This window comes from Oncorhynchus masou, chromosome 31, assembly GCF_036934945.1.
Source record: "Oncorhynchus masou masou isolate Uvic2021 chromosome 31, UVic_Omas_1.1, whole genome shotgun sequence".
NCBI classification, from domain to species: Eukaryota; Metazoa; Chordata; class Actinopteri; order Salmoniformes; family Salmonidae; genus Oncorhynchus; species Oncorhynchus masou.
Window position 1 is genome coordinate 24,341,910 of NC_088242.1, and position 16,270 is coordinate 24,358,179.

The 16,270-nt window shown below is 42.1% G+C and overlaps 1 protein-coding gene across 1 annotated transcript in view; it reads left to right on the forward strand.

Annotated features, from left to right (window-relative positions):
• The window catches only part of LOC135523608 (kinesin-like protein KIF19), a 72,399-nt gene that overhangs the window by 28,658 nt on the left and 27,471 nt on the right, over positions 1-16,270 (forward strand). Inside the window, exons 3-4 of the mRNA XM_064950390.1 lie at positions 9,432-9,630; positions 15,612-15,748. Coding sequence (XP_064806462.1) covers positions 9,432-9,630; positions 15,612-15,748 — 336 coding nt within the window. The remainder of the gene's footprint in view (positions 1-9,431; positions 9,631-15,611; positions 15,749-16,270) is intronic.

Below are 16,270 nucleotides of genomic sequence, written 5' to 3' on the forward strand. Positions count from 1 at the left end.
GAGTCGGTGGGAGAGAGAGAGAAGTAGAGAGGCAGGTGAAACCTCACCACACCCAGGCGTTAAATTATGAATCTGCATCACGGTGGCGGTTGTAGCAGAGCAGTGTGGGCAACACGGCAAGCAGCGCTCCAATCAGCTAGATGACCAACCGAACAGAAGTCTGCTGCTGCTCCCCTTAAAGACTTTAGACCAGTGAGCCCTGTTGATTAGAAACCCTATCAGGCTTAGAGGACTTGGATGAGATGCTCAAGCCAACATGGCTTTTTATAGCATTTAAATAACACCATCCAACTAATTGGTTTCATGTCGCCGCATAAGCAGGCTGTCGTTTTGACTTTGGAACGGATGATAGTTGAGGACAGGGGCATGAATATTTAAAAGATTTAGTGTAGCCGCTGGCTCTATATTTGTAGATCCCCAGTGTCTGAATTCACTCTCTGGACGTTTGTTTTGTCATCATTCGTGTTGACTCTCTAGGCTGCATCCAGTGTGAAGTGGTTTTACCATGTGATGTCCATTGAGGTGCTGGAAAAACACCATGATTAAAACAGATGATGAAGAAAATTCCGTCCGCGTCCCAAATGACACCCTATTTCCCATTTAGGGCCCATAGTACTCTGGTCAAAAGTAGTTCACTGCATAGGGAAATGGGTGCCATTTGGGATGCAGTCGCCATGTTTACCAGAACCATCGAGCAGGAAATTGCTTTTGGTTTCCCAGGCCTCTGCGGTCGGCCAGTGTTTCGATCCATCAGTCTCAGGTCTCGTGCCCAGCATGTGTCCAGGCTCAGTTCACTCATTTGGACCCATGAATTAGTCAGAAGAAGGGAAAACAACTGCCCCAAGCCACAATGTCAAATGGACGTTCTTGGTTCCATGTAAAATCAGACCCTGCCATCTTCTCTCTTTGCCCTCAACCCATACTGGACTGCAAGCACGGATGGGCAAACAGGACAAAATACAATTACAAAATAGAATGACAAAATACCATTAAGATCAATGTATCAAAATAAACTACAAAATAATTGTATTTGAAAATGTATTTAATTAAAACACATATTTGGTATTTTAAAATACAGAAATGCATTTGCAAGTAGCCAGCCCGAACAGCAACAATGTAGTCAGTAACCATTACAGGAACCTTTTACTTGCTATGACTGTGATATGTTGTTGTTTTACTACCTTAGTTCTGGATAAGCAGGTCTGCTAATTGACCAAAATGTATATGTGAAAATGAACATGCATATTGTGTTTAGATAGGTGAGAAAAATAATCTATTTAATCCATTTTGAATTCAGGCTGTAACACAACAAAATGTGGAATAAGTCAAGGGGTATGAATACTTTCTGAAGGCCCTGTACTGTCTATCCCCTGTCCCTTTGTTTTTACACGGCTCCTGCTCGCTGTTTATTATCTGTGCATAGTCACTGTACACTTTATGTACAAATTACCTTGACTAACTGGTACCCTCGTACATTGACTCGGTACCGGTACCCCCTTTATATAGCCTCGTTATTGTTATTTATTGTGTTACTTTTAAAGAATGTATCTTTTTTTACTTTAGTTTATTTAGTAAATATTTTCTTAACTCTATTGTTGGTTAAGGGCTTGTAAGTAAGCATTTCACGGTAAGGTCTACACCTGTTGTATTCGGCGCATGTGACAAATAAATTGTTCCTGGACCGAGCCTGGACTATCATTAAATGTGATGACTGTTATTTTATCACATCATAGTTGTCGGGCCTGGACTATCATTAAATGTGATGACTGTTATTTTATCACATCATAGTTGTCGGGCCTGGACTATCATTAAATGTGATGACTGTTATTTTATCACATCATAGTTGTCGGGCCTGGACTATCATTAAATGTGATGGACTATCATTAAATGTGATGACTGTTATTTTATCACATCATAGTTGTTGGACTATCATTAAATGTGATGACTGTTATTTTATCACATCCTGGACTATCATTAAATGTGATGACTGTTATTTTATCACATCATAGTTGTCGGGCCTGGACTATCATTAAATGTGATGACTGTTATTTTATCACATCATAGTTGTCGGGCCTGGACTATCATTAAATGTGATGACTGTTATTTTATCACATCATAGTTGTCGGGCCTGGACTATCATTAAATGTGATGACTGTTATTTTATCACATCATAGTTGTCGGGCCTGGACTATCATTAAATGTGATGACTGTATATTTTGATCTGTTATTTTATCACATCATAGTTGTCGGGCCTGGACTATCATTAAATGTGATGACTGTTATTTTATCACATCATAGTTATCGGGCCTGGACTATCAATTATTATTACGTGATTAAACTAATCATGTGAACTTTAATTAACTAGGAAGTCGGGGCACCATGGGAAAATGTTTATAGAGTCTCTATTTCCCGAATCGACTGTTCAGATATTTTTATATCTTATCGATTAGTCTTCTATTAATATATCATTATTACCTCATCAGTTCTCATTACTGAACGTCGCAACCCCTTGGATATCTGCACAAACCCTGTTCCCATAATGAATCAGCAAAATACATGTAACGGATTTCCTCCTCTTCATCTGAGGAGGAGTAAGGATCGGACCAAAGCGCAGCGTGGTAAGTGTTCATGATGATTTTAATTAAAGAAAGCACTGAACACAGAATCAAAACAATAAACGATGACGTGAATTTACAAATACCGAAACAGTACCGTGTGGCCCAAACACTCACACGGAAACAAACACCCACAAACCAACAGTGAAACCCAGGCTACCTAAGTATGATTCTCAATCAGAGACAACTAACGTCACCTGCCTCTTGATTGAGAACCATACTAGGCCGAACACAAAAACCAACATAGAAAAAAAACATAGACTGCCCACCCCAACTCACGCCCTGATCATACTAAAACAAAGAATAAAATAACAACTATGGTCAGAACGTGGCAATACAATTTGGCTTAATTATTTATTTACTAACTAACTAAGCAAATCACAGAAATACATAAACAAACAATATTGTTATTGGTTACTAACACAACGCATTGATAAGTCCCTAGTGGGCTAAACCGGTATGACTGCTTGGTAGATAATGGTAAGGGGTGGACACGGATAAAAAGAGGGAAAGACTAAATGGTTTCACTACACACAGTTGATAATTATATCCATTGACATGCTAATCCTTTGCACATGAAAGGCCGCTCATTCGAAAATAATTGCAATGTATATATTTACGCCCTTATGTCGTTGTTGTCTTGTCTGTTGGAATCGCCGGTCCGTCTGCTGGAGAATCAGTTCATCAGAGAGTCTGGTTAACTTCCCCAGAAGTCACAATGTCTTTTGTAGTTGTCACTTTCTCAGCGGCTCTGGATAGTGTCTGTTGTAATGGATACGTCAGGCGTACAGATGGCGATGTTGATGGCCGCGGTTGTTGTAATTCTTCGTCTATGATTTGCTCTTATTCTGTAGTGATCGATAGTCTCAGAGTTGAACCATTTCCAGCCGTGTAGCCAACACTACACACTGTCTGGTCTCCTGGGCCTATAGAGTTGTTGTTCTCAACCATTTCACCATGTAGCGTCAGCTCCATTTTTTCTGGTCTAATGTAAATTTAGTCAGGAGTGGGTTTTCTACACTTCTGAGAAAAGGGCGGTCCATGATGTCGACGTAACGTCTATGCTCACATGGCCACTGATTTGGTTAACTTTATATGAAAACACATATTTTCTCATTTAGAAGGTTAACATCACATTACGTATTTTCACAAATTGTGTCATGTTTAATCACATAAGTTTCACAATATTTAGACGTAAACCAAATAATTAAGAAGTGTACACACCCAGAGACACAGTCATAAGTGTTTCCTGTCCCTCATGAGATCACCAAATGAAACTCACTCGTCATGACTGTTCTTTAAGTGTCCACGGACCACTCCCACATTCTCAAAAATATAAATATTGTTTAATTATTCAAACTTTTGATGTCCAACTGTGTTCCACAGTTTACATTCCCCGCTCAAACACTACAGAGCATAGAGACAGAATATTTTATGACTGCTATAAACAGGCCGACTTCCCGCTCTGCCCCTCTACGAGAGAGATCACACTGTAGAGCGGACCCACTGTAACCTGATCCTTCAGATCGTCACAGGAGAGTTATGACATAGTGCTATCAGACTTCTGATTCCAACTCAGTCTTGAAAAGGGGGCCACAAACTGAACTCAGACCTGTGTTCTTTATAAGAGCCTGTTATTGTTAATATGACAGTAATGGAACATGGATCGTGAGCAGAGCAACAACACCCTCATTGTTCTTTTAAATCAACACTGCTGGTCGTTCCCAGGTAATGCAGTGAGTCACCTTGTGAACCTTGTTGGAGGTGGACTGAGGTCCATGACTCCATTTGAGGAGTTAGAGCTGCTTTTGTCTTATATTCTGGCATCCAGTTATGTGTGTCAGATTGCATTCAACATACTACTTAGAATGCACACTACTTAGAAAGCATGCCCAATGTACTGCTTAATTCTAAGTAGCGTGCAAGTACTGACGTTGGAACAAGTGCATGCCTAGTTTCACAGCCATCTGGGCCCACTGGCACCATACTGCAGGGCTCCTTATCAGCTGCCTTAACAACAGTCACCCTACAGAAGATGCCATGCCCTGCCAGCAGCTGTCATGCATTACCAGGCGAGGTGGGGTAACAGGGTACCCAGGTAACCTAAGGAACAAAGGCAACAGATGCGAGAGGTGTGCAATCATCCCGATTGGCCTTAAAGAGGGTGTTCCTTAGCATAGACACACACACATGCTACTGTACTAAACACACTCTGGTCTAAGAACATCCTTGAATGCACACCAGAACCTCTCTTGAACAAAAGACATGATACCTTATATGCTCGCTGATGCCAACTGAAACACCCACATGGACACGCACACAGCCTTGGCTGCCAGGTACAGTAGGGGGTGCTGCCAGCCCGTCTGACCAAAGTAGAGCAGAGCAGAGCTCTCAGACAGGTAGGTTGAAGTACGTCAAGGCCAGAGCCATCTCTCTTCTGTCCTATGTCATCTCCACCCCACGCACGCACGCGTGTACACACACAACGCATCAGTTCTGTCACGTTGTTGGTGAAGACACCAGACCGATGCGGTTCTTTAGGTTACTGAGTGTCTCTGACCCTGGCTAGAGAGAAGAGAAGAAGAGCTCCTGGTTTACAATACAATACTATGTTTCCTGAGAAACGTGATTCTCCCTCCCCTCCTCTCTTCCCTCCCCATCTCTTCCCTCCCCATCTCTTCCCTCCCCATCTCTTACCTCTCTCCTCTCTTCTGTTTGCTGATTACGTCTCTGTGCGTGTGTTTTGTTCCCTCTTTCTCTGTGTAATTGTACGCTTTTAAAAGTCAGATTTCTCCTCTTGAATTTCAATCAAGAGGCTTCAAAGTGAGCGGCTCCATGACTGAGGGGTCATTAAACAGGGCTATGCTGTGCTGGGGATACTAGACCAGACCCAGGCCATTCAGACAACACACACTCACACACACACAGGGAGACAGACACACAAACACTGTCCTGAAACTAAAGGCCCTCTCTCCAGCCATTCAGAGCTGGACATGAACAGAACAGACTATTTAAACCCTGTACGAACCACAACATCCAGTAGTCCTGAAGTCTACTCAAAAACATCAGTGATATCAAGAATGTTTTAATATTCACCACAGTGTCCAACTGACTCCTCAGCTTTGACCCGACTCCTCTGCTGACGAACAGAGCTCTGGGGAGATAGCTAAGTCTCCCAGACCACCACTTAGTGAAGTGATTAATGTTTGCTGTAGTATATAGGTCTTTCCCCTGAGTTGTCATTATTATTACAGTTATTACATTTTGACACTGTGCCACTGTGCGGTGCCCCTGTGGATGGACTCTGAATAGAACCCGCAGGTAGAGCCAGGCGAACTCTGAATAGAGCCGGCAGGTAGAGCCAGGCGAACTCTGAATAGAGCCGGCAGGTAGAGCCAGGCGAACTCTGAATAGAACCGGCAGGTAGAGCCAGGCGAACTCTGAATAGATCCGGCAGGTAGAGCCAGGCGAACTCTGAATAGAGCCGGCAGGTAGAGCCAGGCGAACTCTGAATAGAACCGGCAGGTAGAAGCAGGCGAACTCTGAATAGAAACGGCAGGTAGAGCCAGGCGAACTCTGAATAGAGCCGGCAGGTAGAGCCAGGCGAACTCTGAATAGAACCGGCAGGTAGAGCCAGGCAAACTCTGAATAGAGCCAGCGGGTAGAGCCAGGCGAACTCTGAATAGAGCCGGCGGGTAGAGCCAGGCGAACTCTGAATAGAGCCAGCGGGTAGAGCCAGGCGAACTCTGAATAGAGCCGGCGGGTAGAGCCAGGCGAACTCTGAATAGAGCCGGCAGGTAGAGCCAGGCGAACTCTGAATAGAGCCGGCAGGTAGAGCCAGGCGAACTCTGAATAGACCTGAGTATGGCTTGCCGGTGAGTAAAGATAGTGGACGATGGTGCCTGATGTTGATCACCTTTCAGAAATGACATGGATGGCACAATGGCTCACATCAATCACCAGACAATCTGGTTGAGTCCCAAATGCCATCCTGTACCATATACAGTGCATTCGGAAAGTATTCAGAACCCTTGACTTTTTCCACATTTTATGACGTTACAGTCTTATTCTAAAATTGATTAAATCATTTTTTTCCCTCATCAATCTACACACAATACCCCATAATGACAAAGCAAAAACAGTTGGTTAAAAAAAAAAAAAAAAAAACATTTTTGCAAATGTATTAAAACAAAAAAACAGTAATATCATGTTTACATAAGTACTCAGTACTTTGTTGAAACACCTTTGGCAGAGATTACAGCCTCAAGTATTTTGGGTGTGACGCTACAAGCTTGGCACCTGTATTTGGGGATTTTCTCCAATTCATCTCTGCAGATCCTCTGAGGCTCTGTCAAGTTGGATGGGGAGCGTCGCTGCACAGCTATTTTCAGGTCTCTCCAGAGATGTTCAATTGGGTTCAAGTCCGGGCTCTGGCTCGGCCACTCAAGGGCATTCAGAGACTTGTCCCGAAGCCACTCCTGCGTTGTCTTGGCTGTGAGCTCTGGAGCAGGTTTTCATCAAGGATCTCTCTCTGTACTTTGCTCCGTTCATCTTGCCGTCGATCCTGACTGGTCTCCCAGTCCCAGCCGCTGAAAAACATCCCCACAGCATGATGCTGCCACCACCATGCTTCACCATAGGGATGGTGCCAGGTTTCCTCCAGACGTGACGCTTGGCATTCAGGCCAAATAGTTCAATCTTGGTTTCATCAGAACAGAAAATCTTGTTTCTCATGGTCTGAGAGTCCTTTAGGTGCATTTTGGCAAAATCTTCAAGCGGGCTGTCATGTGCCTTTTACTGAGGAGTGGCTTCCATCAGGCTACGCTACCATAAAGGCCTGCTTGGTGGAGTGCTGCAGAGATGTTTGTCCTTCTGGAAGGTTGTCCCATCTTCTGAGAGGAACTCTGGAGCTCTGTGAGTGTGACTATCAGGTTCTTCGTCTCCTCCCTGACCAAGGCCCTTCTCCCTCTGTTGATTAGTTTGGCCGGTTGGCCAGCTCTAGGAAGAGTCTTCATGGTTCCAAACTTCTTACATTTAAGAATGAGGCCACTGTGTTCTTGGGGATCTTCAATGCTGCAGAAATGTTTTGGTACCCTTCCCCATATCTGTGCCTCGACACAATGCTGTCTCGGAGCTCTACAGACAATTCCTTCAACCTCATGGCATGGTTTTTCCTCTGACATGCACTGTCAACTGTGGGACCTTATATAGACATGTGTGTGTGCCTTTCCAAATCATGTCCAATAAATTTCATTTACCACAGTTAGACTCCAATCAAGTTGTAGAAACATCTCAGGGATGATCAATGGAAACAGGATGTACCTGTGCTCAATTTTGAGTCTCATAGCAAAGGGTCTGAATACTTATGTAAGTAAGGTATTTCGCTTTGTTGTTATAGGATATTCAGTGTCGATTGATGAGGATTTTTTTAAACATTTAATACATTTGACAATAAGGCTGAAATGTGTCAAGGGGTACTTTTGACCAGGGTCCTATGTGTGCACTAGGGAATAGGGGGAATTGGGATGTAGACTGCGTGGGTGTGGAGGGGCACGGTGGCACTCAGGGCTCTATCTACCCCACAGTAGGCCCTTTGTATCTCCAGCTGCAGATGGATAAAAGGCCCTGTTTAAACCATCAGAACCCGGATCTAACTGCTGCTGCGCCCGTCGGTTTCTCTTCACCACTTTAATTACCTGCACAGGAGAGGCAGCCGGTGGCACCTCAATTGGGGAGAACGGGCTCATAGTAATGCCGGGAACTGAATAAATGGAATGGAATGGAACACATCAAACACATGGTTTCCATTCCATTTACTCCATTCCAGCCATTATTATGAGCCGCCCTCCCCTCAGCAGCCTCCTGTGCTGCACTGAGCTGGGTAACTGTCAGCCATTACGGTGCTCACAGTCATACCAGGGCAGATGGCAGCAGAAGTGAGAGAGGAGTAAGCAACCCAGTGCTGTGTAAATAGTGGGCTGAACTACACTCCAATGTATTTTGTTACAAGATATTTTCGAAAGACTTTATTTGTATTTTGAAAATACAACATATTTTTCTATACCATTACTTTAAAATAGTTTGCCATTTTATGGCCCTCTTTCACCCTACATTGATATCTAAAGTATGACGGCACTATGGTGTGATACGAGCGTCTGCTGAATGAACTCAAGATCAATGACAATTCCCAGTGTGCTTTGCAGTTGTTAATTTTTACATATACATTTACATTTTGGTTATTTAGCAGACACACTTATCGCAACATAGTGCCATGAGATTTGTGATACCATTGTAGGGTGAAAGAGGGCCACAAAATTGTGAACCGCTATAAAGAAATGGTACAGAAAAGTATTTTGTATTTATAATATATAAATCACAGCTGTCGAAATGATCTTGTTACAAAATATTTTGGAGTATTGTTCAGCCCGTGGAATGCAAATGAGAAAATATTAAAATACGTATTTCAAATACATGTAACAGAAATACTGCCCTCCTCTGAACGTAGCAATAATCCAGCTTCAACAACCCAACTTGGCTTCGGCAACGGCTTGTCATGTGGCCCAACTGCAGGGTCAAAATAACCAAACGTGTTCTGTCCAATATTTACCCAAATTGAGTTTTTAGTGCATTTGCATATATTGGTGTGTTGTCACAAGCCCTGCCTCAGGGATAATTGCAGTCATTCTCTACGTACAGATTCATAAAACAAAAAGTATTATTATATGTTATGCAATGATGTTTCTGTGGTATGATGACTAATCATTCAAATATCCCTTTTCTCACTTTCCATCTCTCCTCCCTTCCTCTCTGCTGTAGATGGTGGTACTGATGGACCCCATGGAGGATCCAGATGATATCCTGCGTGCCAACCGTTCCCGGGAGAAGACCTATATGTTCGACGTTGCGTTTGACTACTCAGCCAACCAGGAGGAGGTGTACAGAGCCACGACCAAGGGCCTAATCGAAGGTCTCATATCTGGCTACAACGCCACCGTTTTCGCCTACGGACCCACAGGTTTGTCATAGCTGCCATATCCTCTATTCCAGTGGTTCCCAAACTTTTTATAGTCCCGTACCCCTTCAGACATTCAACCTTCAGCAGTGTACCCCCTCTAGCACCTGGTTCAGCGCAGTCTTAAATGTGTTCTTTTTTACCATCATTGTACGATACATTTATTAAACAGAAGAATGAGTGTGAGGTTTTGTCACAACCCGGCTCGTGGGAAGTGACTAAGAGCTCTTATAGGACCAGGGCATAAATAATAATATAATAATAATCAATCATTTTGCTCTTTATTTAAACATCTTACATATAAATCCTTATTGTTCATTGAAAATTGTGAATAACTCACCACAGGTTAATGAGAAGGGTGTGCTTGAAAGGATTCACAAAGCTCTGCAATGTTGGGTTGTATTGGAGTCTCAGTCTTAAATCATTCTCCACACAGTCTGTGCCTGTATTTAGTTGTCATGCTAGTGAGGGCTGAGAATCCACTCTCACATAGTTACGTGATTTCAAAGGGCATCAGTGTCTTAACAACGCGATTTTCCAAGGCAGGATACTCTGACCGCAACCCAATCCAGAAATCTGGCAGTGGCTTCTGATTAAATTACATTTTCACAGAACTGCTTGTTGCAATTTCGATGAGGCTCTCTTGTTCAGATATCGGTAAATGGACTGGAGGCAGGGAATGAAAGGGATAACGAATCCAGTTGTTTGTGCCATCTGTTTCGGGAAAGTACCTGTGTAATTCCGCACCCAACTCACTCAGGTGCTTCGCTATATCACATTTGACATTGTCCGTAATCTTGAGTTCATTTGCACACAAAAAAAATCATACAATGATGGAAAGACCTGTGTGTTGTCCTTGTTAATGCAGACAGAGAAGAGCGCCAACTTCTTAATCATAGCCTAAATTTTCTCCCGCACATTGAATATAGTTGCGGAGAGTCCCTGTAATCCTAGATTCAGATCAAGCGAGGAAAAACATCACCCAGATAGGCCAGTTGTGTGAGAAACCCGTCAACATGCAAACGGTCAGACGTGAAAATTATGGTCAGTAAAGAAAACTTTAAGCTCGTCTCTCAATTTTAAAAAAAACGTGTCAATACTTTGTCCCTTGATAACCGGTGGACTTCTGTATGTTGTAAAAGCGTTACATGGTCACTGCTGTCACGTCTTTGGCTATGCCGGATTAAGTGATATGACATGCTATTCTATAAAATAATTTCTCCATAATTAATATCACCTGATTGAGCTAATCATGTAAATGTAATTAACTAGAGAGTCGGGCACCACAAAATAATATTTATAGAGCTGTTATCTTCCGAATAAACTCTTAAAGACCTCGTAATATTTTACATCAATAGCAGTCAATATCAATCGTCGTCTTAATTCAGTCTCATGTGAAAGTTGTACATTCTTGGTTATCTGCACAAACCCTGGCTAACAATTTGAATTAGCAATACAAAATTGGGTTTAATTATTTATTTACTAAATAACTAACTAATCACACAGAATTACACATACACATAATTAAATCATAACTTGATTACAAGTTACGTTATAAAGGAAAACGTCCCTAGCGGGCGGAACAGATATGATAGCTTGTTACACAAAGGAAAAGGGCTGGGTTTGAATGAAAGAGAGGAAAGACTGAGGGACATAGGGAGAAGCTGTACTATTGTAAATACAGTATCTTATGCATTCTAAATTACCGCCCATTTGGAAAAGGAAAATGCAATAAATATTTACTCTGAGCTGCGCTTCGGTAGGTTGGTGGTAGATGGAAGGCCGTGTTGCCCAACCGAGTCCTTTGAAGAATGTCTGGTTGTCAATTGGATACGTTGTAGTAAAGTTGTTGGGTGATAGACGGAATACTCTGTCTGTGCCTTCCTAACCCTCGTTGCATCTGCTGTTGCTAACTGAACGGCTAGGAGGTATCACTTTTGTAGTGAATAAGAGTTCAAAGTTTACGCTCACGCTGATGTTGGCTTCGTTTTGAGTTAATCAGAGTTATCGGATTCACATGGAATTGTTGTTCAATTTAAATGTTTGAATATGAAATTATTCGTGATGGGATGAAATGGGATTTTAATGTGAGATTTGGGTCTTCATAAGTTATGGCTCTGCTCAATCAGTGGCCCGCCCCTGTGAAGGGACATGGGCAATAAAACTTTTCAAACACGCCCTCCTCTCCCTTCCTATATAAGCCCTTGACGACAATATATCTTCCTGTTCCGAGGATGTAGGACGACGGTGTAATGAACACGAGGGGAGAGAGAGAGAGCTGGTTTAAAGCGCAGGGCGCAGCAGTTGTTTATTGCAAAGGACCACGGGAAGAGGCAGGTAGCTGGGTCCAGGGGCAGGCAGATGGTCATACACAGGGGGTCCAAAAGGGCAACAGTACAGGCAGGGAAAAGTCTAGTAACGTAGTCCGGGAGATCAGGCAATAGGTAGATAACAGGAAATCCGATAGGCTAAAGTACAGGCAGGAAATAGGCAAAAAGGCATCATTAGTGAGGCAGGCCAAAACTATAATACACGGGAGGCTTAAATCACGGGAAAACCAGAGCGCTGAAAGACGTGTGTCACAAAACAAACAATACCTCAGTGATGGGGTGCAAAGAACTGAACTAAATAGTGTGTGATAATGACATACCGGTGTGTGAACAGGTGATTAGAATTCAAGTGATTGGGATCTGGAGAGTGAGCTGCGTTCGGGGGATCTACGTGTTTGAGGGTGTGAGCTGGAAGCAGACGTTACAAAGACATTGTCTGTATAGTTTTTTGGGGGCCCTTTCCCACCAGCATTGTCCCAAACATATCCGCGGCAGCAGGATGAATGAAGTCCTCCACAATAGTATGCTTGCCTATCTTAGCCACTCGGTAGCGCATCATATAAGACTCTTCTAGCCCCTTCTTATTAATGGAATCTGTTGCTTACTACTCGAAAGTCGTCTTAATTCTCGCTCAACAAACTCCCGGGGATTATTTTTCACTTTGGCATGTTTTGTTTCTAAATGTCTGCGCAAGTGTTACAAGATAGTACTTTTGCACATCTAACACACTGTGGCTGAGGAAAGGCACTACTCCCAATATAAGTGAACCCCCAATCAACGTAGTTCTCATCATATTTGTGCCTCTTCGATGGTCCAACATCCCTATCTGTCATATTTGTGCCTCTTCGATGGTCCAACATCCCTGACTTTCCCTGGTAAGGGGGCAGCAGCTCTTTCTTTGGCTGCATCAGACGTTGGATGTGCTCGTGGAAGCAGAGCAACTTTTGTCATTGACAGGTGTAGTACTGCTGGTAGTAGCAGTACTGCCAGTAGAGCTGCTATGTGTATCTTTAACCATTTATCCATTTTCGAGCAAACGGAATGAGCAGCAGCTACATTTGGCTACCTATAGACCATTAGTGGAATTTGCGCGAGAGAGTAACAGTTAATGTGATTGGTTAATGTGATTGGGTGTTAATTATTTGATTAGGCTATCTGTATTTGACATTGTGTTGTTATTTCACTGAACACTAGATGGTTTAATTAGATTTTTGGCTGTGACACAAGGCTACTCAGGCGAGAAAAAAATCCTGTGTAGCCCCATTGGAAAATATAAATATACATTTGAAAATGTGAAGGATTTTTTTTTCTTCGATTTTTAAAATATATTTTTAAAATGTGAATCACATTTATATTTGGTGTACCCCCACAGCATTGCGCGTACTTGGGGATACCTGCTCTATTTTAATTGCATGCATGTGTGTGAATGCATGTGTGCATGTGTCCTCTGTTCCTGTGTGTGTTGTCCTCACCTACCACCCACTGGGCACCAGGGGAGAACATTACATAGGAAATAATCAGCCTGGGGGTTAATGATTCTGACTGCATGTATTTTTATCCAAGTTATTTCTTATTATTTTGCTCATTGCAGCCATATAATCAATGTCATATATTGCTATCTTCCTTTTCCACTTGATTAATCTGGTGGTTCGAGATTTGAATTAGTCTGATTTGTCTCCATATGGACTGGGGAGGGGTATTGTGTGTCATCTCCGATTCTGCTTTTAATAGGAACAGGAAATTGTGTCATAGGGAGCACCTGACTGCCAAGAAGCAGGGCTCAGACAGACAGTCATTACCTAGAAAGACAAATACAACTGACCCAAAAGTAACTTCCTCTCCATCTCTTCCTCCCTCCCTCCCTCCCTCCCTCCCTCCCTCCCTCCCTCCCTCCCTCCCTCCCTCCCTCCCTCCTGCTGTCTGTCTCTCCCTGTAGACTCACCGCTCTTAATCTCTGCTCATCTCAAATTAAACTAATTAAACTCCATGTGTCACAGTCTTGTTGTCCAAAACAGAATGAAGATCTGGTGACTAGCCTGTCCTTCTCGACCTAAACAGGCATGGTTTCTAGAAATAGAGCTTGACTGGGGTTAAGCTTTCAACAAGAAGGCTTTTTAATATTGAATTTAAACATAGTGTACAGCTACTGAATGTGAGGCAAATTCCTGTAAAAGGCCAAATAAATGAACTGACTTTAAAGAAGTTTTCTTTTTTACAACCATATCTCTCTTTTTGAGGTACTGTAAATGGAATGTTATTTGAAGGGTCCAGATAATTGTTTTGTGATTTCACTTGTTTTTCAGAAACTTATCCCAAACAACAAAACATTTCCTCATCATTAGGAAGTAATTTCCTGTTTAGGGTAAGGTTCTCAAAAACAAGTGAAATCACAAATAAAATGTGTCTGGACCCTTCCATAACATCTCAGCTAGTACATAACATTCTGAGAACCAAATGTTTCTTACAGCTAGATGAGAGCCCAGGTTGTCTTATGGTTATTTTACATACAACTTTCTGGTAATGGTGCAGGATACCGAGCTAGCACATAACGTTCTGAGAAACATATGTTTCTTAGGTGGGAATTTCTCATGGTTCTGTTTAAAGTCATGTTCTCAAATTGTTCAGAGAACGTTAAGAAACAACGTTGTTCTGTGGGAATTTCAGTACTTCAGCATAACGTTTTCTGAAGGTTTCCTCATAGTTCTATTTAAAGTCATATTCTCAGAACATTAAAAAAAACTTTCCATAAAAAAACACAAGAATACATTAGTAACATTCAAAGAATGTTCTAAGATTTTTATTTAAAAACACATACGTTCCGTTCTTAGTCAACAAAACTCTCTATCAAGTGTGTGTTCAAGTGTGCCTTCTAATTGGTCACACCTGATCTTAATTAGTGCTCGTTTCCTTTGAAATAGGGTCTGTTTGAATAGACTAAAATGAACATCTTGGTATGAGTTTAGAAAAAATGGCATGCTAGCTCCATCCTGGTGGCGTGGTGGACAAATTCCATGGGTAGAGAACAGAAGATCATAGGTTTGAATCTCACTGACGCCATGCCACAATAAAAGAAATAAATGTGTTTGCATGATTAATGCCAAAGGAAATTAAATTCCAACTGTCATGCCTGTGTTCAAAACAGTTAACCTAAGCTAGCAGAAAATTATTTAATTAACTTCAAAATACCTATAATTTCCGTTCTCAGAACATTTAATAAAACTTCCCAGGAAAACCATAGTAAAATGTTCTCAGATCCTCCATGCAACCAAGACATTTACATTCCCAGATCAGGTGTGATATTCACTTCCGTTCTCAGAAAGTTTAAAAATGTTCAGTTTTACCAATCAGGAAACTTATGGCTTAGTTCCCAGAACCAATGGGAAACCAAAAATGTACGTTCCTACAACTTCCAAAGAACCAAATGTGCTTGCTGGGAACAGATATACCTTTTTTTTGGGGGGGGGGTGTAAAAAAAGAAAACTTCTCCTTTAAGTGAATGAAAAGGGGTACAAAAAATATAGTAATGACCCTGAAATAGACACTATTCAATGATCAAGTTGTTTGGTATTAACGATTTTATTCCCTTCAATTCAAACTGCAAACTGTGATTGTGAATATTTTCCTTCTTTGTGTGTCGTGTGTGTCTGTGCTCAGGTTGTGGGAAGACGTACACTATGTTGGGTACGGACAGGGAACCGGGGATCTACGTACGGACTCTAAATGACCTGTTCAAAGCCATCGAGGAGACCAGCGATGACATGCAGTACAACATCTCCATGTCATACCTGGAGGTGAGAATGCATACTATGTCTATGTCTGCTTACCAAATGGCATCCAATTCCCTATATAGTGCAATACATTTCAAAGGTAGTACACTATATGGGGAATAGGGTGCTATTTTGGGACGCATCCTGTGGGACGCAACATATTTTGGGACGCAACATTGTTTCTCTTAGGAATACCCTAACAACATGTCTAGTAACATACATCCAACACAGCCGTCAGCAGCCTACTTGTGCTATAACAAACTGCCCTATCACCTGACCCACAAGGATTTCAGTTCAGGTCAGGTCATCAACAGTGATGTAGTCAACATTTTCTTTATTTTTTAATTTTTTAACTGGACAAGTCAGTTAAGAACAAATTCTTATTTACAATGACGGCCTACCAGAAGGCAAAAGGCCTCCTGCGGGGAAAGGGGCTGGAATTAAAAATATATACAAATATAGGATAAAACACACATCACAACAAGAGAGACAACATAACACTACATAAAGAGAGACCTAAGACAACAACATGGCATGGCAGCAACA